The sequence below is a fragment of the Macaca thibetana genome, chromosome 13, assembly GCF_024542745.1.
Source record: "Macaca thibetana thibetana isolate TM-01 chromosome 13, ASM2454274v1, whole genome shotgun sequence".
Classification (NCBI taxonomy): domain Eukaryota; kingdom Metazoa; phylum Chordata; class Mammalia; order Primates; family Cercopithecidae; genus Macaca; species Macaca thibetana.
In genome coordinates this window covers 5,577,974-5,602,250 of record NC_065590.1, presented here as the reverse complement: position 1 = coordinate 5,602,250, position 24,277 = coordinate 5,577,974, and the positions used below count along the sequence as shown (strand labels likewise).

The 24,277-nt window shown below is 41.7% G+C and overlaps 1 protein-coding gene across 50 annotated transcripts in view; it reads right to left on the bottom strand.

Annotated features, from left to right (window-relative positions):
* Nucleotides 1–24,277, bottom strand: part of MAP4K4 (mitogen-activated protein kinase kinase kinase kinase 4) — a 190,082-nt gene that overhangs the window by 96,423 nt on the left and 69,382 nt on the right. For all 50 annotated transcript variants that reach the window (XM_050754977.1, XM_050754987.1, XM_050755005.1 and 47 more), the window contains one exon: nucleotides 2,042–2,098. In XM_050754977.1, the coding sequence (XP_050610934.1) occupies nucleotides 2,042–2,098 (57 nt within the window). The remainder of the gene's footprint in view (nucleotides 1–2,041; nucleotides 2,099–24,277) is intronic.

Sequence of the window (24,277 nt, the reverse complement as noted above, 5' to 3'; positions counted from 1 at the left end):
GGTGAAACCCCATCTTACTAAAATACAAAAATTAGCTGGACATGGTGGTGGGAGTCTGTAATCCCAGCTACTATGGAGGCCGAGGCAGGAGAACTGCTTGAACCCAGGAGGTAGAGGTTGCAAGGAGCAGAGATCGTACCACTGCACTCCAGCCTGGGTGACAGAGGGAGACTCCATTTCAAAAAAATAAAAAATAAAAATAATAATAATAATAATAATAATAATAATGTGGCAGAAGTATAAGGATTTAACTTTTTCTTTATATTTTCCTATACTTTATACTTTTTTTTTTTTTTACAGTGATCATGTATTGCACACTTATAATCACAGCCAGGATTAGGTGAAGAAGATCCCTACAGAGAAAGCAAACCCCATGTAGATTCCGTTAGAGATGTGAAAGAGGACATATCCTGACCAGCCACAACAGCAGTGTCAGGGGAAGCAGCACAGGCTGCATGACACTGCAAGGGTGAACTCTCAGTTCATAAAATTCCAAAAGATTACATTTAAAATTGTACCTACAAGTCTGCCAGTAAACAAGTCAAAAAGTGTGTTAATAAATAATGGAAAGACCGTATTTTCGAGCAACACCACGCCCAACATAGCACTGGCAAGATGCACAGCATTCTGAATGGAGACTTTGGTAGGAAGGTGGTATTGGTCATTCCATTCACAGAGAGGGTCCTTCATAAATAGCTCAACTACTGTATTCAAAATAAAATAAGCAAGAAGTTACGGTTCCTTCGCCACTCTTCAAAAACATCTTTAAAAAATATTTAACTGGAAAGCATCCAATTTCCCACTGAGCTGTACACCAAGATAGGATCACTGTAATACAACAGAATAGTCTACATCGGAGTATGTCAAGGAGAATCTTTTGGCCATTCAACTAAGCAATGGTACATTTTCATTTTAAAGTATCCATTATTCTCTTTAACAGAGAAAAGAGAGTGGTCACCTCATAAAATGTCACATCTTCAAATATTTATGAAAGGCTCTATCAGTTGTCTTGTGGTCCCGGGACAACAGTGTTTTCCAACTCTTACTGACAAATACCCATTCTGAAGATGACCATGTTGTCAGAGACCAAGCAGAGAGCAAGACAAAGAAGGAGATTTCACTCTCTAGATGGCACACTGGAGATTGGTTAGCCATTATCTCCCTCGACTGACCCAGACTTGGGGAAAGTACGGCTGGATTTAAAGTTATCCCAAATCTCCAATGCTACTGGTGAACTCTTTCTAGAATCTGTGAAATATGATGTTGAATCCTACTCATAATTAGGCAAGTTAGAGGTAAACATGAGCATGAAGCAAAATTTCAGATAAAAATACTTTAAAATGAAATGGATTTAGTTCATTATAATCTATTACTATTTTTAAAGAATTTAAATATGGGCTCATGCTTATATTACAAGCACACATATGGGCACACGTACACTTACTTGTTGTCTCGGTCACGTTCTCCTCTTTCCCATCTAAAGCTGCACAGTAAATCCTCATGCGACCATTTCAAGAACTATTTTTTGCTACTAAATTTTGCCAACAATCTGCTCAGCATTCTAGCAGATGTTTCTGTTTTCCAACCTCTGGGAACTTGGCTGGGTCTGTTTTCCTCCCCCATGTTAAAAATAAAAGAAATGGCACAAATGTGGCCTAATACCCTAGAGAAGCTTTCCTCCACTCGAAACCCTCAATCTCCCTATTCATGTGACCTCCATGATCCCTTTTCAAATTTTTTCTTTTCCATTAGAGAAGATGTTTCCAATTATGGCCCATTACGTTGCCAAGGATGACATCACTCAGATGTGTGTGTGCACTGCGTGTGTTTTGAGAAAATGCTACTTCCTTTTAGTTACTTAGAGACCGTGTACTACAATTTAGGCCAACTAGTCCACTGGACCTATGAACCCACAATGTCACAGGAGGGCAATGTGCTCAAGTGATCAGATTTTCCAAACACAGTAATGCTCTATGTTGTTGGGGGAATCTTTGTCTTCCATCTAACAATTTATTTAAAAAGGTGTGTGACTCAATCTTACCTCAGTGACATCCATAACTTTGATGGCTGCCAACTGACCCGTTTTAACATGTCGACCCTGAAAAACAGAAAAAAAAGATCAATGAGCACCAATGTTTTTGCACAATCATTAGAACAAAATGGCTGAAGTTTCCAACAAATCGTATTTCATCTATACTTATCACTTACTAACCAACAGTGTGACAAAATAGTCCTGTGCTCTCCAATATAACAATATAGTTTATAATGAACCACACTTAAGCAAGACAATTCCTTGAACAAATGAGTTTTTGATAAAGCATCAATTACTTATTTCCTTCACAGGTTTAATTTACATAACACTATCTAGAAGAAACTTTTTTTTTCTACAAATCACACTGGCCATCCTTTCCTTCTTAACTTGCTACAGGAAAAAAAAAATGACCCCCAAAAAACCCTCTAGACATTTTATCGTCAAAAATGGAAAACTGTAATTTTTCCCTGTGTATTCCCAATACCCATTACTTTATTTCACAAGAATTATACTGAAAGTCTTCTTTGAAGCTCTCCTGCAGTCCCAATGTGGGGACTGCAAGAAAGAAACAAGCTAAAGCATAACATGAGGAAACTATCAAACAAATTCACTTTTTTAAATTCTTCCCCTCCTCCCACCAATTTCTTTATATACTTCTTTACAATTCTGGGATTTTTTTTTTTTTAATGTATAAAGAAATTGGGGGTAGGAGGGAGATAGGTTTCTTACAGGTGTATTATAATGCCTCACCTAGAATCTAAAATTCTGTAACCCATTTGTATCACTAGGTATCAGTCATACTTGGTATCATTCTCCTTTCACCCAGATGAGGAGTACTGGGTTGAATTACTGTCAGTCTTGTTACTCTCTTCTCACTCTTTGCAATGCCCTGCTGGTCATTTCTCAGGCCAGTAGCAAAGAGCATCCAGATATGCTGAGCATGATCTACTTAAGGACTTTGTGAGAAACAGTCCTTCTGCAACAGATGTCAAACAGAAAGAACATCCCCGTATTTTCCAACAGCCTGTCTCTCTTGTATTCTCATGATTTAAAGAGTTGTGAACTTTAAAACTTCACATCTGAGGAGGAGAGTGTGTGCAGGAACTCAAGTTACAACTTGGACCAAGCAATTCTGTGAAAATGACACTGTATTACAACTATGACACTGAGTAACTGCACCTGGGCAAGACTCTGCTTGGTGTGCCTCAGGCTCCTATCTGTGTAAGTGAGATCACAGTGGTACCCCCACTTCATACGGCTGCTGTGTACAACAAATGGAGCACAAAGAACATTGTGTGGCACATGGTCAGAGGTCAAGCACAACCCTGGAACCTTGTTTCCCTAAATTAATGATAGTTCCTACAGTTGACTGTGACTGTCAACACAACCTGAAACCAAATGATGGTTTTCTTGAACCCAAGGAGAAAGAGCAGAACTTCAGAGGATATAGTATTAAGTGATCCTCTCATACTTTCCACATAAGCACACAAAGATCATCTCCTTAGCAACTAATCAACCTTCAAACCTGTTATTCACCCCCTGCAGTGAGTTTATTTCCAAATTACTAAAGCATATTTCTCACTGACAGAAACCAAATGATGAGGGAAAATGTCAAAAACGCACTGTCCTGGCTTTCCCTCTTTTCAAGAGCATAAGTATGCTGCATTGGGAATGTGTTAGCAAAACGTTGGGGATGGAAGGGTCTTCTGAGTATCTGATATGATTAACACCTAAGATCTCTACAAATCAAGAAAATCCACAGGTCTATGAAAAAGCCTCCTCAGACATTTATAGAGTAGTACCTTTCTTTTTTCTAATAAACGTTAACATAAATAAAGCCATAAGGAGGAACAGAAAATGGTCTATGCTTTCTTCTATGCCTGAACTCAAGACCACAAGTGTGTATCCTCAAGACTTAGAAAGTGGCATAACAGCTGAGAAATGTGAATTCACTCAGCATCTGCTTTACATAAAACATGAGTCTCCCTTACTAAGGGAACAGAGTATCAGCAACAAACAATTATTTTTGTGATGAGGCCAGACCATGTGACAGCACCGGTCTTCATTATCACACAGTAGGTCTCCAAATTAGGTCTATTTTAAATTTAAATCAGAAAATCATCTAAGAATTCTGCCTCCCTCCTTTCAAACAAGACACTGTACCAGGAAAAATGAATCTGGGACCCAGGCAGCCTTGAATGTCTTTCCTTGTCCATCACCCCATCACCGTATTTCCTCAGGGAAGTTAAACTTAAGTTCTAGGAGTTTCCGACCCGCTGTGTTCAGGTGCCTCATCCCTGCTCTAGAGTCAGGCAGCTGGCAGATCAAGTGCAGAGTCCGTAAGGCCCTAGTCCTGGCCCTGGCACCCAGCACACAGTGGGCTCTCGGCAGGGATGCGTCCTCATACCACTCCAACAAAGGCCCATGCTGATTCCCTTGCTCCCTTCTCCTCGTCGACTGCAATTGTCTCAAGTGTAGTCAATGTAGGCCCATTTCTAATTTTTGAAAGGAATGGTCAATGCAATGGGAAGGAATGGAATCCTAAAATAACGTATTTCTCTATTTTTTAAAAAAAAGGGTCGGGTGCAGTGGCTCAAGTCTGTAATCCCAGAACTTTGGGAGGCCAAGGCAGGTGGATCACCTGAGGTCGGGAGTTCAAGACCAGCCTGACTAACATGGTGAAACCCCGAATCTACTAAAAATACAAAATTTAGCCAGGCGTGGTGGTATGCACCTGTAATCCCAACTACTCAGGAGGCTGAGGCAGGAGAATCGCTTGAACCTGGACGGTAGAGGCTGCAGTGAGCTGAGATCAGGTCGCTGCAGTGAGCTGAGATCATGCCACTGCACTCCAGCCTGGGTGACAGAACGACACCCTGTCTCCAAAAAAAAAAAAAAGCAAACTTCTAAATTTGAAACTAATAGTAATCATCCACCTGCTGAGATGGGTCACCTTTGTGTAAAGGAACCAAAATGGCCAGCAAAATAGTCTTGGGAGAAAAACTGAAGCTGGGATTCAATGTACTGAATGTTAATATGCATATAATAGTGTGCTAAGGAAGCTACACCAAGAGTTTTTTAAAGGACAAAAGTTTGCCTGTGATTTATTCAATACTACCCAAGAGGGAATATACTGACTCCTCTCAGGGTGGGCTACAAGCTTAGGCCTGCCCAAGCTGGGTGGCCCAACTCACAAGGGAGGCCCTTACCACACCTCTCCTGGCATCTCTTTAGCTACAACACACGACCCTCCTTCATACCACCTGAAGAGTATTTAAAGAGAAAATGAAACTGCGTGTAACCATAAACGGACTGCATTATGCTGGGAACTTAAGGACTCAGGAAAAGGCATTACTCACTGATGCCTGGGGCTAGACATCTATTATATCATCCCATTTTGGCCTCTATAAGGTTTCTTAAGGGCTGCTTCATCCAGCCTGCTCATTGAAAATGAGCAATAAATCATGTTCCTTCACCTAACTCTGGATTACTGGATCACTCTGGACCCACCTGATGTTGGGTCACTCAAACACCTAACTTGTGCACAGAGAGATTACGAATTTAATATTTAACAGGGTCTTTTTTTCCCTTGTATCATCCATTCTTAAAATACACCAGTAAATTACTTGGTCAGTATTAAATATACATACCTAGCATCCATTTATGAATGTTACTCTCTTGTCCCATTATCTACATTTCTTGGGCACAGTATCCCATCCAGGGATAAAATAAACATAAAATGCCAGATGGCAGAGATTAAAGACTCATTGCTAGCTTTATTTATACAGCACCATGTAAACATTAATGTGTTTGTAAGACAATTAGTGATAAAAAGCCCCCAAATACTATTCACATCTATTTTCTCAACAGATCCTAAAAAACCCTATGAGGGCAACAAAGCAGGTCACTAGCCTATTCTACAGATGAGGAACTTTGAATTTTCTTCAGTTATCTGCCCACAGTACAATAGCAGCAGGATCCCCTTTCCACAGTGATTTTATATATATACTTAAAGAGAGGGACTCCTACTGTTTCTACTAACTCATCAAATTTCTATCAAAATATTTTGTTTTCAAAGAAACAGCCTAAGTTATTTCGCCTCTATGCTTTTAAGGGTTAGCAGACATAGCATGACTTAGAATTAAAATTTTTCTTCCAATCAACATCATTTCACGTAGCTTGAATGGTTCAAATAACCACAACCGACATCCCCTTTGGTAGAGCAACCTTCTTAGTTTCTGGTTCAATTTTAGTCTTTAAATTTTGCAAAAAATGTATGTTTCTTTTTTTAAGAAAACTCAAACTATTCTTAATAGAGGTCCAAGCTGAAGAAAATGGCTTGATTTTCAACTCTCCTTTATGTTTCCAACCAAGTCAAAATTGCCACCTCGCACTTGAAAAACCATCGCACTAGAATGAAATCTGTCTCCGGCCCATAGAGAGGAGCCTACAGGCAGAAGGAACAGCATTCAAAAGGAAGCTTTTAAATCCCAAAAGAAAAAGATCTGGCTGGGTGCAGTGGCTCACACCTGTAATCCCAGCACTTTGGGAGGCCGAGGCAGGTGGATCACTTGAGGTCAGGAGATCAAAACCAGCCTGGCCAACATGGTGAAACCCCCATCTCTACTAAAAATACAAAAATTAGCCAGGCATGGTGGCGGGCGCCTGTAATCCCAGCTACTCGGGAGGCTGAGGCGCGAGAATCACTTGAATCTGGGAGGCAGAGGTTGCGGTGAGCCAAGATTGTGCCACTGCACTCCAGCCTGGGCGACAGAGTAAGACACCAACTCAAAAAAAAAAAAAAAAGAAAGAAAAGAAAAAAGAAAAAGATGGCAATGTTCCTATCTTCTCAAATGTTCTACTATCATTAAAGGCTAGGTAACTTCACACTGCATAATCCTTACCTAAACTCCAATTACCCTTTAAAACACATTTGATGATTAAGTATATTCGTCGAGAGGCAAATTCCATTGGTCTCATCCATATTAAGAGGAACTTTGAGGAGTGAATGAATTCAAGCACTGAAAAACAGAGCTTTCACCTCCGGACTCCAATCTGAAGAGGTCTCATACCAATCACTCTATCAGAAAGTTTCCCCACTCATCCTCTGACCTTCCCTCACAGAGCCTTGCTATTAAATGGTGCCACCACCTCACATCTCAGCAAGAAAGTGCCCAGGACTCAGCAGCACTTTTTCCGTTCATAGTGCTTTCTCCCTAAATCTCACCTTTATCCAGAATCATAAAACTTTTGTACTCATACAGCCTACGAATAAATAGGAGACAAGGAAAATGTATCATGTTAATGACACTATGTAAGGTAAACACGCAAGTTAGGAATAACAAATGCCTTCTTCCCTCAGTAGCCCAGAGGGGTACACACACACAGCCTGAACTCCAGCAAGCATATGCCGTGACACCAGAGAGCATTACAGTCCTGAGGCGGGACTGTAAGAACAGGTCACAGGAACCACGTTGGCCCTACTCTTGAGGCAGTTAGTGAACAAGCATTTTATATGTATTGTTTACTTCCCCACACAACGCAAGTATCATTATCCTCAACTGACAGATGAAGAAACTAAAGCTTAGAGGGGGCTAGGTTAACAAGCTCAAGAGTCACACCTAGACTGGTTCTCTATACCAGGCTGTGGATCTGAAACAGAAATGACCACAAATGTCCTGTTAACCAACTTACATAGGAACTGCCAAGTACATTATTCTATAACGTATTTTAATAGATATAATCAAACATGGCAATACACTAACCAATAATAAAAACTTATTTTCAACTCCTGGCCTTTTTCTTCTTGTGATAAAGAAAGAACACCCCACAGGAATTGTTTAGGGAACCTGAAGGCATGTGTACACACATTCACAAGCCACTCTGGTCCATGGCTTTCTGAAACTGTAAGAGGCTTTTAGTTGTTCCCATCTTTCTCTCATCATAAATTAAAGCTTCCTTTTATCTGTTGAGTTTAATCTGAAATAAAAATTTCAGAGATTAATTGCCTGAAATTGGCTTTATATTTGCTTAATAGTGAAGCCTATTAATGCACGTCTCAGTAACCTGAAGACTACCTTTAATCAGTGCTCAGGACATGCCTCACACTGCTGAGGAGATAAAACACAGCAACCTGCCTGCAGGGAGCTTACAATTTAGAGAGGTGTTTTAAAAAAACACATACACACAAAAGATGAGCATCACAGAGAAATACTGTGCCCTGGGGTAGAAACACTTAGGAAAGAAGACAATGTGGAACCAATTGCTCTGCTTTGATAGGATGTGCAAAACAGCTGTTAAGGGAGGACACATCACTATGAGGCTAGTGGTGTGGACCCACCATGGAGGCTGCAGCTGAGCCTTCAAAGATGCCTGGATGGCACCGAAGATCATCAAAGGATAGAACATGGATCTCTCAAGATGTGAGCTGCAAATAATCCTTTCCAAATCCCAGAAGGGGACAGGTTTGAGGTAGCAACTGGCCAGGAAAAAAAAGGGAGAGCACAATGATTCCCCCCAAGACTAGAAGGTATGTCACAAAACCATATCACATCTCTGCAGACATGCAAGGATGAGAGAAGCCTGTCATACGCTGCATGCACCTCAAGAAGACGGCAGTCTCCGTCACTAAGTCAAAAGAGAAGATTCCATGGCAGTGCGACATGTGCCTGCAACAGAAGGGAGAAGACCTGGCTGCTTCTCATTCCCAACCAACTGGGAAGCTTTGTTTCCTGATAATTTGTTCGTTGACTTTTTAGTGGTGTGCTGTTGGTTTGGGAGTGTTAATATTTTGGATTTAAGAGATTTACTGGGGGTAAAGTATGTTAAGTATATTAGGCAGGTCAATTTCAGTAACAAATATCACTCCCTTTCACCTGTGACACGCAGACTTCCAGGCTCTATCCCAGGCCATCAGATCTGTGTAACTGGGATATAGGAATCCAAGCCTTTTAAAAACTAGCATCCTAGTGATTTCTTAACGCACTCTGAAGTTTGGGAATTACTTCTTCAAGATTACAAGAAAAGTCACAAACTCAAGTTCTCTTTCCCCTTGCAGACTTACATAGTATTTATTACAATTATATATGCAACTTACTGTCTTAGCTGGGGGTTTGGTGTGTGAAGGTTAGATTCGTAACAAGTAAATTCTAACAAATATCTTCTTTTTTTTTTCCAGAAAAACACATAACTTATGTTCTGAAATGTCTAAGAATGGAAAGGACAGGCAAGCCTACTTCAACAAAATAGGTGATTTTACAGATTAGAAAGAAATCCCAGAGAGCTAGAAGGGCGCTCACCTAGTAGCTAAGCCAAACCTGGTCTGTCTATTCTCTCCCCAGAATATCTCATCCACACCATTCGCAGCTCAACTTGACAATTCCAAACTACTCTCCTTTGTGAATTTTCTTTTTTTTTTTTTTTTTTTTTGAGACGGAGTCTCGCTCTGTCGCCCAGCCCAGGCTGGAGTGCAGAGGTGCGATCTCGGCTCACTGCAAGCTCCGCCTCCCGGGTTCACGCCATTCTCCTGCCTCAGCCTCCCGAGTAGCTGGGACTACAGGCGCCCACAACCGCGCCCGGCTAATTTTTTGTATTTTTAGTAGAGACGGGGTTTCACCATGGTCTCGATCTCCTGACCTTGTGATCCGCCCGCCTCGGCCTCCCAAAGTGCTGGGATTACAGGCGTGAGCCACCGCGCCCGGCCACGAATTTTCTTATTTTTACTAGCAAATATGGAAACGTCCGTGACCACGAGTTGAATGGCATGAGTATAGCACTGGGAAATCTACTGACCACTCTTTCTAAATGCATCCACCCAAAAGGCAAAGACCAGCTTGACTGGTTGTGCACTGTAAACCCCAAAACCACAGGTCTCACTCATAGGCACTCTCTTCCAAAAAGTGTCTGCAAAAAAACCAAAATTACCAAAGTGGGAGAACGTATTACCCAGACAGCTCTCCAGGAGCCATCTAAGATACGAAAGCATGTAATCAACCTGAGAGAGCTCAGAGTACTTCAGCAAACATCTCGGTCTTCTAAACATCTCCTGGTTGGTACTAAATCATCGCTTCAGACTGGAGTACTAATGGAGCACGAGTAAGGGAACGTGAGCCCACAGATCTGCTGCTGTTCTCATCACGTGCCTCCAGACCCCCAAACCAAGCTTAAGGTGAGAGGGCTCCTATTTGTGCACATTTCATCCTCATAACTACTATTTCTCATCTACTTCTCCCTTCCTTCTGTGATCAGGGCTGCAGATGAGCAGGCAGGCAAAGGAAGCACAAGAATATGTCAGTGCTATCAGTTGGGACTTTCCAATTAATAAGACAATGCTTCCATTCCCTAAAGAGCTTAAAAGACTCAATATAGAATTATTCCTTTCTTAGGCAGCTACCTTATCTGAAACAACACTCCCTTTAAAGAAAATTATACCTCAATTGCAGGGAATGTGTAGACTTCTATTAAGAATGAAACAGTCAAAATAGACAATATGGTAAGACTTTACCTAATGCCACCACCCACTCCCCAACAAATGAGTCATTTTGCATAGCTACGTTAGCAGATAACTAAAAGTAAAATAAATTATGCACCACATCTTTTTTCTTTAAGGAGTCAATCTGGATGGAAATCTTTCTAAACCCTGAATTCTTGAGCACATTGAAGGTACTTTTCTTAATGGCCTAGGGAAATCATTATGAACACTAATTACTATCCAGTCTTTGCAATTAAGGGATAGCCTCCGGGAATATTACGTCAGGCAGTAACATTCTGACTCCAACAAAGAAAGGGCCCAGTCATCTGGGCTCTGCATGCTTGTTCAGTCATTTACAGCTGTGTTCTAGGACAGATGGCAGGTCGGGGGACCAGGCAGCAAGCTCCGTTCCAGTTAGATGAGCTATCACTGTAGTAAAAAAGCACCTCTATGTTAGAGAAGCGGAGACAATTTAAATGCACAGATAATGAAGGGTGCAAGAGAAGAAATCCGGCCATGAGAGTTTACGAGTAATTCTTTCAAAAAGGGTGCTATACGGTTTGAATGTCCCCAAAGTTCAAGTGTTGGAAACTTGATTACCAATGCAACCGCGTTGGGAGCTGGGGCCTCATGAGAGGTGTAAGGCCAGGAGGGAGGAGTGAAAAGGATAGTCTGAGGGAGTGGGTTAGTTATGTCCAAAGTGAGTTTATTATAAAAGGGAGAGTTCAGTCCCCTTCCCCCTCCCTCTCACCATGCGATGCCTTCCACCTTATGATGCAGCAAAAAGGCCTTCACCAGACGTCAGATGCCAGCCCCTCGACCTTTGGCTTCTCAGCCTCCAGAGTCATGAGCCAATAAATTCCTGTTCATTTAAATTACCCAGTCTGTGGTGGTCTATAACAGCAGCACAATATGGACTAAGACAAAGGGGGAGGGAAGATCTGGCTGGGCAGTGCGTCAGGTGGGGAAAAAGGGCAGAAGAGTTTTACAGATACCTGGTGAAGATGCATTAAAAAGGACAGCGCCCCTTCCAAGGGTGGTAACGGCCTTGCAGTCTCTACTACAACATCAAGTGTGAGGAACTAAGTTTGAAGAGGGAGACTGGCAAATAAAAAATCATCAACTAAAGGGTCCGAAAAAAGGATTAGCACATGCTTGCTTTCATCAACAGTCAAGGGTACTGACAAGTCTTCATGTCAAAGCATCCAAAACAAAGGAGATTTCAGATTCTATAGCAGCTATCAGTAGTATTTATCACACATATGCAGCTGCTCTTTGTTCACTTGAAAAACCCAACTGGCTAAAGACTCAGTAACTTTTGTTTAATAGCAAGAAAAATTTCCCCTTTTTTACTATAGGTAACCTTACATATAAAGTTATTCATTTATTGTAGCCACTAAAAAATATAGCATTCAACAGCCAAGTAATATATAGTCAATATGGTAATACTAACCATGAAATTCAATCATGTGACTCTGTCAAGATACGTTAAAAATACTCTACTCTTGAAGATAATTCAATTCAGCACTAAATAAAAGATCACTAACTGACCAATGAGAAGGGAGCTCCTCCCAGGTGGCAATCCAATGGACTGCGCCTCTTAGTGACCAAGTGGGGAACTCGGGTTACACAAGAAAAACACACCTTGTGAAGCTAGGGCAGATGCAGCACTGCAACCCAAGAGTCTATGATTCCATTCGACATCAGAAGACATCATACACAAAATAACTGAGTGGATTTTAATAAAAAGCTTGTTTATTATAATAGCTAAGCATTTATCTAGAACAAAAGACAAAACACAGAACTATGTGGGGTCCCCTTCCTCAATCCCAAGAAATTTCTCTACATTTCTCCCATGTGACTTCACAGTACACTCGATTTCTCATAATTATATCCACAGTGTAACTTCAATATTGAACTATCACTTCAAGCATCACTAAAGCACTCAAACTGAACTCTTCTCATTGGCTTAGAGAAAAAAAATGAAAGTTTCATACACAAATCAAAAGGCAAGAGACAAAGGGGTGGAAGGGATTCAGATTCAAATATGGGCTCCTGATCCACCCATGGTCCCTTCCCATTCGCTACCAACTCAACTTTCAATTAAGATGTCAAACCGTTTCTTCTTTCTCAGCACATCAAGAAGTTAACTCTAAAATACACTGCCCTTGAACCTATGTATATTTATACTATTCATATAAAGTCAACCCTAAGCAGCTTTGTGTGTCCCTGAACTATTGTAAAAACAGTATAATCTGGTTTGTGAACCTAAACTACTTCTGTTGTTGTGCTGCAGCCAGTAGCACAGTTCAGAAGACATATTCCTTTCCTGCACGTGGTCTCTGACAACAGTATTTGTTTTCCTTCTGGTATTCAAAGTCTGTACACAGCTCTCTTTGCCTATGCTGTATATTCATATTTTACTCACTACTCGTAACTGTACTATCCCTCCTTTTTTTAAAAAAAAAAAAAAAAAAAAAGGTGAAAGAGAAACTCCACCTTTCGAGTTTTCTTTTGAGGTTACATGTGATAGTATCCCTTAACAGAAATAATGCACCCATGCCATCAACTCAGGTTTCCAAAGCCAGAGCACTCTCATGCAAACTCATACCATGTCCATCTAAAATTTATCTTGGCCAAAATTAAAAGAAAAAAAATGGAGATAGAAAGAGCTCTTGTCTTGGCATGTGAAACAGAAAATTCCCTCCTCAAAGCATCATCTTTTGTTAAAAGTCATCAGTTACAAGTAATCATATTATTAAAACAGATGAGTTTTCCTCAGTGTTATACACCATTTCTTTTTGAGTTGTACACTCAACCCCTCATCGCTTTCTCAGAACAAGAATCACAATGAAAGACCATGAATAAGTAAACAGAAGGGCAGTTTTATAGCTTTACTAAGGCTTATCTAGTGGTGTTGATAAAGTCAGTGCTCTAACCACCTTCCCCCACTACTCTGCACAATAAGGCCATGCAATAATCAGATTACATAACTAAAACAACAGGCAAAGGGAAATTTTGATGAGCTTTATGCTTCCCTCTGTTTTTCAGCACCCTCATCACCTCCTCCTCCCTATCAATAAGCAAACCTCCTCTCTCACTCCACAAAGGGCGGGCCGATAAAGAAGCACTCACTGTGTGTTCATTCTCTCAACAAATATATTTAATAAATATCCATTTATTTATTGTGCCGGGTACACAGAAGTGTACAAATACTTTAATACATAATACAGGAAGTCATTACAACCAAGTTACAATGAAGAAAAACATCCCTATTTTACAGAAAGAAAGCGGAGGCTCCATGAGATTAGAAAACGAGCCCAAGGTCACACAGCTAGAAAGAGGGGTGAGGTGGAATTCTGACTCAGGTGTGTCTGGCTTCAAAGCTCCGGCTACCGGATCACTGATTTGGATCAGCACTTTTCCTTACAGGCCACAGAGATTTAAAATCAAAGGTCTGTGTTCCAGAACCTGCTTCCACCCCACTCAAGCACCAACAACAGCCTATAGGTGAAGCCTTCTCAGGATGTAAACCCTGAGGAGTAAAAAGCACCTGGGCAGTCAGGGATTGGTATGTCCCTTCATACGACTCCCTGTCCTTCCCTGGGTGCCCTTCAGTCAGCCAGAATCTTCCAGTGGCTGTTTTCTGAAGACCCTCTCCGACTCCTCTTAACTCTGCCCCTGCTTTTCACTCAACCACTGACTCCATCCACAGCCTCCACCAACCAAGGCACCTTGAGAAGCCTGCCAGCTGCCAAAGAATCCCCGCAAAGCACCACCCCTTACCCCACAAGACACCTTCTGCATGCTGTCCACCCTGTGGGTGGTGTGGGCAAAGCCTGGGCTATCAGTGTAAAGGAAATGACTACAAAAAAGATACAAAAGCGATTTCACAACTGCCTGGAGATTAGGTGGGGACCCCGCACACAGTGCTAGCCACACAAATCAGAGACACGCGCAGGTGAGCACTACAGAATTGCCTGAGGAGCTTTCAGCATATTTAACTTGCAATGGAGGGAGAAATGCCAGTACAGCTTCTTCCCCGGGATTCAGAGCTCTGCCTTGTGGTTCCCCCCAGACCCACAGGTCCCCTTCATCAACCTTTGATGAGAGGATGTCTGTCTGACTTGCTGCTCCAGAGAAGTCATTCTATTGAACCTACAGCCACAAGCATCCAAAATTACCACTACAGAATGACTGGTACAAAGAGAACACTGAATTGAAACTCTCCCAGCAACAAGTACACCAAAATCTGTCTTCCTAAGACAAATCCATAATATTGAAAGTAAAAGGAAAGTCTCATCATCTGAGTCCACTGCTCTGTCACTAAACGGAAGAACTTGAACAAGTCTCTTCACTTCTTGCAAGTATGGCCATCTCACTATAAAACGGTCATGATTCTGAGGTCTGCTTCCCAGGCCAACATTCTGATATACAAGACACTGGTCTAGATGCTAGGGAAACAACAGTGAACAAAAGGGTGCAAAATCTGCGCTCTAGTTCTGAAGGGGTATATAAGCAAAAATCAAGCAATACACCTTCTGCTCTTCTGAATACATTCTCACAGTTAAAACAAAAAGGTTGGAAACAAGCTACAGGGAAAACCCTGGCAGAGCACTGAGGAAAGAGAATGCAAGACATGGGGAGGCTGCATTTACACTGCGTGGTCAGGGAGGTCTCCCTGATACCCTGTCATTTGGGCAGAGAGCAGACGGAGGCGATGAATGACTGTCTTGCCACTCGCCCTGCGGGACCTTGTGAGCCGGAATTAATCTACACAGAAAACCTTGAGCCCGCATGGAAGGTGGGATACGCTAGCTCCACTACCCATACTGCCTGAAGGTAATGTGGTGGTTCTGCTCAAGCTTCAGGTGCTCCACTCCTTGTCAACAGCAGACACAGTGTCCAAAGCACAGCCACTGCTGTGTGCTGCTATGAAAACAGGCACTGCACAGAGCAGGACTCTCTGTGGGTATGTCCAGCCATTCCCAATAGCGGCTACTTCCTCACACAAAGCTCATGCTTGGGTTATAGAGAAAGGGCCACGAGAAGCTTTAGCTTAAAAATGCTACAAGATTTCTCCATTCACCACCTGACTACACATCTCTTCAGTCACTTTTCAAGCAGAACTCATACTCATGGTTAAGGTCTGAGGCCTATATTGGCAGAGTCTGGCTATGACTTTCTAAGTAAGCACTGAAAGCAAAGTCTCCCTCCTTTCTGTAAGGACAACAGTCAGAAAAAGAAAAATATATATTTTTAATTTAAAAATAAAATCCCAAATTTAGGTCCACAACATGGCTTATTATTATTTGGTATGTGGTTATTTGGGTTACGGGATTGCAAAATTCAATTGTGGAATAAATTAACAAAAGCTAATTAACAGAGCCATATTAAAAATAGCCTGTGTGTCCTCTTATGGTTGCACTTCTTCCACTTCAAATTACCCTGGCATCTGATTAAGGCATTTGGCTCTGAGTTTACAGCCAGAAACTACTCTCTAGATGCTAATAGCAGGGTTCTTCTCCCTGGTAATAAATCCTCCCTAGTAATTCATTGACTAAATTGGACATAACATTTCCCATAGTGTTTTTTTTTTCGGAGGTGGGGGGTGTGCATTTTTTGTCTTTTCTTAATTGAACATTCCAAAAATTAGAAAGCTGTACTTTTTTTTTTAAACCCAGATTTCTAGCTTCTCTTGAAAAAATAGATTTTTTAAAGCTGAGCCTCTAGACGAAGCCCAAGAAAACAATGTCTAGAGTCCAGCGGGAAACGCCCTGTTAGACCAGCAGGAGCTCTCCAGCATCCCCACAAGCCTCATCGCTCAGAACGCTGACACATGAACCTGAAAGGCATGGGCCCAATATTCTTGAGTATAGAACAGCAATGGCTCTTCAACCTTGGCTGACCATCGGTCACTGGGAGAGCTTTTTGTTGTTACTGATGAGAGTTTTTTGTTTTACTTTGAGTTAAATAGGCCTGGGCCTCACCCAGATCTACTGGATCAAAATCCCTAGGTGAGGGGCCTGAGAATCTGTAAGCAACTTCTAAATAATTCAGAGTAACTGCAGCTATGGCTTGATGGGGAGTAATGTCAGAAAGGACCCAGTCTATATGGACCACCAAAACTCACACTCTCAATAAGAAACTGAAAGCCCTCCAAAATACCTCCACCCTGGATCCCATGTTACAGTAAGTTAAGCATAAGGCAGCTCATTAATTGCATGTCTATCTCCCCGACATGTGAAAACAAACAGGTTTGGCCCTGACAGCATGGGAAAAGCCCAATAGCAAATGCCACATAACACTGACCTACAGCGAGTGGCCACACAAGCACCCTGACTCCGTTACCCCTTCACTGGCCTGACCACGTGAATCTATCTATCTTGAGCATGAATGGGGCACTGAGAGTAAGTACGCCAGGATACCAGGTGTGAACCAGGGCTGCCTCGGGGCACACAGAAGGTTATGGTAACCCACCCTTTCCTGGGCTTCAAGAATTTGAAGAATTTTTTTTTCAAGGAAAAAAACAAAACAGATGGCAAATTACTAATTATTGGATTCTAAGTTCTCACCCCGAGCACTAGCCCAGGCCCTGCACACAGCAGGCCCTCAGTAAATGGTTTTTCAAAGAATAATCAAGAGGCTAACAGGTGTTGTATGACAAACATATTCAGTAATTTGTAAACACAGACCTTTACAAACAATCTCAAATAGGAGGTACAACCTTCAAACCTCTTAGATGATCTCTCCTTTAAGGTTTCCTGGCAAGTCCACCACAGCAGTTACCCCACTTGAATAGGCCATTCAGAAATAAACTTGGTGAGACACAAATTTTTCAAAGGAAATACAAGCAAACCGAGGAGCCTAAATATGACCTAAGAGTTGACTCAACAGCCTCTGTGATGGACAAGGCTTCTCTCTCTAGGGCCAAACACCCCGTGTTGTTCTTTGCGGATATAGGCCAGCTGTCCCCAGAAACTCATCCTCCTAAACTGTACCAATAATGGCCCCACAAAGCCACTCAGCAACAACATGCAGGAAGCGTGAAGGTTAAGATTGATGCAGGGATGTCCTGAAATACTGCTACAAAATCCATGAATGTCTACAACCATCATTCAGCCCCTTTAAAAAAAAAAAAAAAAAAAAAGAGGGGACAGGAAACCCTAGGTTTTTGTTAGATTGATAAACAAAATGGGGGGAAGTGATAAAATAAGCAAGACGTAGGTGGAGAGGCCTCCACCTACCTGAGAGTGAACTCCAGGCCTCTGGAGAAGTCCTTCCGGGGCTGCCCAAATTCCACCACACCCAAGAGCCTACCTAGGAGTGCAAGTCTCTTAAGCACTAAGACATGCCTTTGAAATCAGAACCAAAAGGACCTGCATGACAGGGGCTTTGGGGGTGATGAGACTGTTCTGCATTCTGATTGTGGTTATATAAATCCATACACATGGTAAAACTCTACAGACTTGTGTATCAAAAGAAAACTAAGTCAATTTAACTTTATGATAGTTTTTTTAATCAAATAAAAAACTGAAGAGAGGCAGCAATGTTCAAAACTCAGGTTACCTCACAAGCACAGGCACCCAAATGGACAAACAGGATAACATGAAGTTAATAAGCTTCTTGCACTGCGAACGTAACAATCAACAAAGTGAAGAGACAACCCACAGAATGAGAGACGATATTTGCAAACTAACCATCTGACAAGGGACTGATAACCAGAATATGTAAGGAGCTCAAACAACTCTATAGGAAAAAAAATCTAATAACCTGATTTTAAAATGGGCAAAAGACTTCAACAGACATTTCTCAGAAGAAGACATACAAATGGCACACACGTATATGAAAAGGTGCTCAACATCACTGATCATCAGAGAAATGCAAATCAAAACTACAATGAGATATCATCTCACCCCAGTTAAAATGGCTCGTATCCAAAAGACAGGCAGTCACAAATGCTGGCGAGGATGAGGAGAAAAGGGAACCATACACTGTTGGTGGGAAAGTAAACTAGTACAACTACTATGGAGAACTGTTTGGAGGTTCCTCAAAAATCTAAAAATCGAGCTACCATATGATCCAGTAATCCCACTGCTGGGTACATACCCACGAGAAAGGAAATCAGGGTATCCAAGAGCTATCTGCACTCCCATGTCTGCTGCTGCACCTGTTCACAATAGCTAAGACTTGCAAGCAACCTAAATGTCCATTAACAGACGAATGGATAAAGAAAAGGTACTTAAACACAATGCAGTAGAAGATCCTGTCATTTGCAACACTATGGATGGAACTGGACATCACTGTGTTAAGTGAAAGAAGCCAGGCACAGAAAGGCAGACATTGCATGTTCACTTACTTCTAGGAGCTAAAAATCAAACCAACTGAACTCATGGAGAGAGTAGAAGGATGGTTACCAGAGACTGGGAAGGTAAGTGTGGTTGGGGAGGGGGGTTAGTGGGTACAAAAAAGATAGTTAGAAAGAATAAATAAGACCTAGTATTTAATAGCACAACCGGGTGCCTATAGTCAATAATAATTTAATTGTACATTTTAAATAACTAAAACAGTATAACTGGATTGTTTCTAACACAAAGAATAAATGCATGAGGGGATGGATACCCTATTTTCCATGATACGACTATCACACACTGCATGCCCGTATCAGAACGTCATCTCATGTAACCCATAAATATATACACCTACTCTATATCCATAAAATATTTTCTACTGTGTATATACATCTGCTATGTATCCATAAAATCTTTTCTACTATGTACTCAAAAGAAAAATTTTAAGGCAATTGTGGGGTGGGGAATTCAGGTTGCCTCTGGGCCTTCAGCCTATTTTCCTGTTTGCTCAGTGAGAGGCCCCTCAACAGACAGACACATCCGCTTAGGGATTTTGCTTTGTTGGCATTGCCTTTGTTCCCTCCCACTTGCTGCCCTCCCTTTTCCTATTCTTACCACATTGTCATGCAAGACGGTTGATTCGGAGTCTCTAGTGATTTCGGGTCTTGAGTTGAGAAAATCTCAAAACCAAAACAGGTGTAATTCCTGTCTCTAGTGCTACAATCAAGGAGGGTTCATTAGGTCCAAGGAGAAGTGCCAAGGGTCCACTAAGGCACAGAGAAGCCCAAGGAAAGGGGTCTTGGGGTCAGCAGCATTTACAAGGCAATACCCGACACCAGTGTGAAGATGGTGTACTCCACTTTCTGAAAACTCAATGCACAGAAACCGACTTCGTCAACCCAGATAAATCAAGGAAGGGTTACACCTAAAAGCAAGTGAGCAGCATGGGTTCAGACAGAGAGGCAGTAACATTACCAACTTCCAAAGCCCAGTCCCCGCATCTGTACCCACATCAGGGAGTGAAGATGAAGACTGACATCCTCATGTGTGTGAGGTTTAGCACAGTGCCCAGCTGCAGGGCAAGATAAAGAAATGTTCATTACCATAATGCCTAAGCAATTCTTCATATTACAGGAAACTGATGAAACACTTCGCAATGTGAATGCCGAAAAAGGACTTCATTTAGTTTTGAGTTATGCACATTTTTCCAGGCTAGCGCAGAAAGTGAAGCGCACTACTATTCAAGACCAAGTGGTTAACTGAGAAAATCAGCAGTAACTTTTCTTTCTCATCCTTTCTTGGATGAAGATACACAAAATAATTTCATTTAGGTCTTTGGAAAGGGAGTCATAATGGTCCACAATTTAAAAAGAACAAAATTCACATGGAACAAATATTTCTATAGATATGCCTCTTTTCAATCAGCAGGTGTGTGCCTAAGCTGTTACTTAGATCAAAGAATTGTTTGCAACATTCACTAAAGTTCACCAAATTTAAAGAAATTTTGTTAGCTATGTCAAAAAAGCTGTGTCAACTGCAACTTCAGACATACGTAGGGTTTAAAATGGGGGACACTTGGGGAGACAATTGGCCCTTCCAGGGAATAAAAACCAAGGAATTTATTTCTGAATGATTTTCAGGTGGCTGAGATGTTGAGTACAAATCTGGCCTCCAGTATTCTCCATCAGAGGCCATGCCCAAGTAGAGTCCAAGGACAACAGTGTTTATAGGGGCAATGTCCTTTCAACACACACCGAGCCAACAGACTTTTGAACGCTGGCAGAACAATCACACAGCAGAGGCACAGGAGGGCTTACTACAGGCCTGGACTTGCCAGGCTGAGGGAGACTTCAGAGGCCCACAGAGAAACGCTGCTGACCCACCATGGACCACAGCACAGGACCACCAGCAATTAGATTTCCAAACCATCAATCACCAGTCATCAAGCTATTGTGTTTCACTCTTGGTACTCTAGTACATTATGTGGGGATTTTGCTTCTATTTAAAGAAGGACAGTGAGTAGGGTCAATTGGGAGTCTTCGCATTATAGTTTTCAATTCTTCAAATGATATGTCCATTCTGGAGCACTAGGCAGCTCAGCTCCTCATGTAAATGAGGGAACAGCAAAGATCAATCTGGCCTCATTAATTGCTGGAGTCATCGCACAACTAAACTGCATGTCTGCATGTTGTGCAGCCTCTGTGCACTTAAGAATATAGTGGACTTAATGAAATTCAACTAGGGAAGTTGAGGGCTAGGAAAATGTTAAGGGAAAAAACGTTCCCCCTTCTCTCCAAAAGGCACCTGAAAAATCTCAGTGAAGATTGAGCAGCTGGTTCAGAGGAAAACACATGAAAGAAGAATATACTTACATAACTGGGTGCAACAAAAGGGGAGGTGCTGGTGTGCTTAAAGACAAAAGCATAAGCACAGAAAAGGGGAATGCAACTAACTAAAATGGCACAGTTCCACTGCCATCTTCTCATCTCACTTCAGATCCTAGTGGTCTAGCAAATTTCTCCCTGGAATGTTAATCAGGACACCAGAAGGTACAAGAAGGTTTGCTCTTGCTCCCTCCTTTTCCCATTCTGCTCACCCAATTCAGTATCAGCATTTCCTCCCTACTACAGATCCAGGCTTTCTGGGTTTCATAAATAGCTCCCCTCCACCATCCCCCAACCTTAGGACAGGCTGAGAGCAGAAAAACAACATAGAGAGCTCAGTATGATAAAATCAAGGTGTGCTATTTATGTGAACATGGTGATATATCCGACTACTATTTTATTACTTTTTAAAAGCAGATACTGTTTTAGTTGTGGAAACTCCTGCCATGAGGTTGTAAGTGGGGTCCAAAATATTCAACTTGGATGGTTACTGAATGAATCAATGAGGTAGAGCCTACACAGCTGGTAGACAGGACACTTGAGAGGCATGCGACTGACTGTGGGGCTATTTGTGCGATCCACATTCATCTAGATTCTGGTCACAATTTAGCGCCATCTGGTGACAGCTGTCTGCTCCAGCTTTAATGTCCACTGGGACAATTATGGGTCCTGTGGCTGGCTGCCACACAAGACAGCAACAGCAATTCCAAGAATCCCAGGTAAGGTTTCTCAGTTCAATCCATGGGCAGTAGGCAACAAGAATACCGGGGACACGAAGACCTACTCTCTATTTAAGAAATGAGGCTATGTGGAAGACAAGCCATTGCCAATCATAATATTTGCATTACTGAGCTTTATAGTATAATATTTTTATTCTATAAATTAGAACGAACAGGCCAGGCGCGGTGGCTCACACCTGTAATCCCAACACTTTGGGAGGCTGATGTGAGCGGATCACCTGAGGTCAGGAGTTTGAGACCAACTTGCCCAACATGGCAAAACGCTGTCTCTACTAAACACACAAAAAATTAGCCAGGCCTGTAATCCCAGCTACTCGGGAGGCTGAGGCAGGAGAATCACTTGAACCCGGGAGGCGGAGCTTTCAGTGAGCCAAAATCGTGCCCCCACACTCCAGCCTGGGCGACAAGAGCGAAACTCTGTCTCAAAAAAAAAGAAAAAAAAAATTATAATGAACAGAAGTGTAATTTTTTAGAAATTCAGACCTATGACTGTTTTTTAAATGTTCATCTTTGAAGGTGAAAACTACATGTTAATGTTATCTTCAGAACTTATTTGTTGAAAAAGAACAAATGATATGATAAACCCACAGTAACTGAAGAAAGATGAATGAAGCAAGCTCATCCTTCTAGTAAATGTTTATGAAATATAATTTTGCTGATTAATTAGTATAAGCCAGAACATTTTACCTCACTGATACACCTCAGCTGTTAGGATTGGTGGTTGTCCCCGATTTCCCTCCAGACTTTCCTTTAAATACACAGTCCCCAACAAATGGCTCAAAACCATGACTCAAGACATTTCTGGTTTGGGTGCAGTGGCTCACGCCTGTAATCACAGCACTTTGGGAGGCCGAGGTGAGTGGATCACCTGAGGTCAGGAGTTCAAGACCAGCCTGGCCAACATGGTGAAAAGCCGTCTCTACTAAAAATACAAAAATTAGCTGGGTGTGGTGGTGGGCACCTGTAATCCCAGCTACTCAGGAGGCTGAGGCAGGAGAATTGCTTGAACCCAGGAGGCAGAGGTTGCAGTGAGTCGAGATCGCACCACTGTACTCCAGCCTGGGTGACAGAGTGAGACTTCATCTCAAAAAAAAAAAAAAAAAAAAAAAAAGACATTTCTGGATGAGCATCATAATAACACAGTCTCACTGTGGCTTGGTATCCAAACATATGAGAGAATCAAATTCACTTCAAATAAACTGTAGAGGTACATACTGCAAAAATCTTGAGTAATTTTCCCATTCTCCCCCAATCCCATTAACTTATCCTTATTTCTTCTCAAAATTCTATCTGTTATGACCACTGCCATCCCTCCATTTAAGAACAAACTTTCATGTCTGTAAGTACCAAGAGGCCAGGGACCTTACCTTGCTGAATTTTCACTATTACGGCTCTAGAACTGGCTAACAGTAAATATTTGTGAAAATGAGCTGAAACTCATTCTACCTTTTTATTTAAATAATGACACAAGAACAAATGAGACCACTATAATGAATCAGTTAATTTTCACATTTTAAAAAAGCCAAGTCACTTAACAACACTTTAATAGTCAGTGAACTGTAGTTATTTCCAAAAAGTGATATAACAAACATGGGCACAAGATTTTGGCAAAAGCAAAGGTTTTCTTTCTTATCTAAAAGTCACAAAATTCACGCACAAATGCAATCCCAGACCCTCACAGATTCTTCTTTTACCTTTATAAACTAAACACCACCACAGTTTCAAATTAGAAGACTTTGAACAGGTTTATACCAACTGTGGCCACTGACATTCTGTGCCTATTGAGAACTGGAAGCTTTTCACCACAGAGCAAATATAAGGCATTTATGCCTTCTGCTAAAAGAGAAGAGGCAGCACTGAAAGTAACACCAGACGAGAGTATCTTCTTATCACTTAACTAAACAGGCTCCTAAAACCCTTAGATTTAGATTGTTCGAGAAGTACCAACATCACTGATACTGGCTGGAAACCCCCTTTCTGTGGAACAAATCTAGATGCTTACCTAACCCCACTCACATACTGCTCACACACTGCGTACACTATTATTTGGGGGATGGGTAAAATATGTATTACCACATTGTCTTAAGGTCTGCAACAGAAAAAAAGCAGACTGTGGGGTTAATATTAAGAAAAAGCATACAAAACTAAAATGTCAGGACTACAATCAAAAGCATACAATACCTAAGCAATGACGACAGCAATGCGGTATTTAGAACTGCATGCAGGACTCATTTGCTCCTTGAGAGCTCTGTCTTCTCTAATCCAACAATGTATTCTTTGGTAAAAGCAGTTAGTAGTAT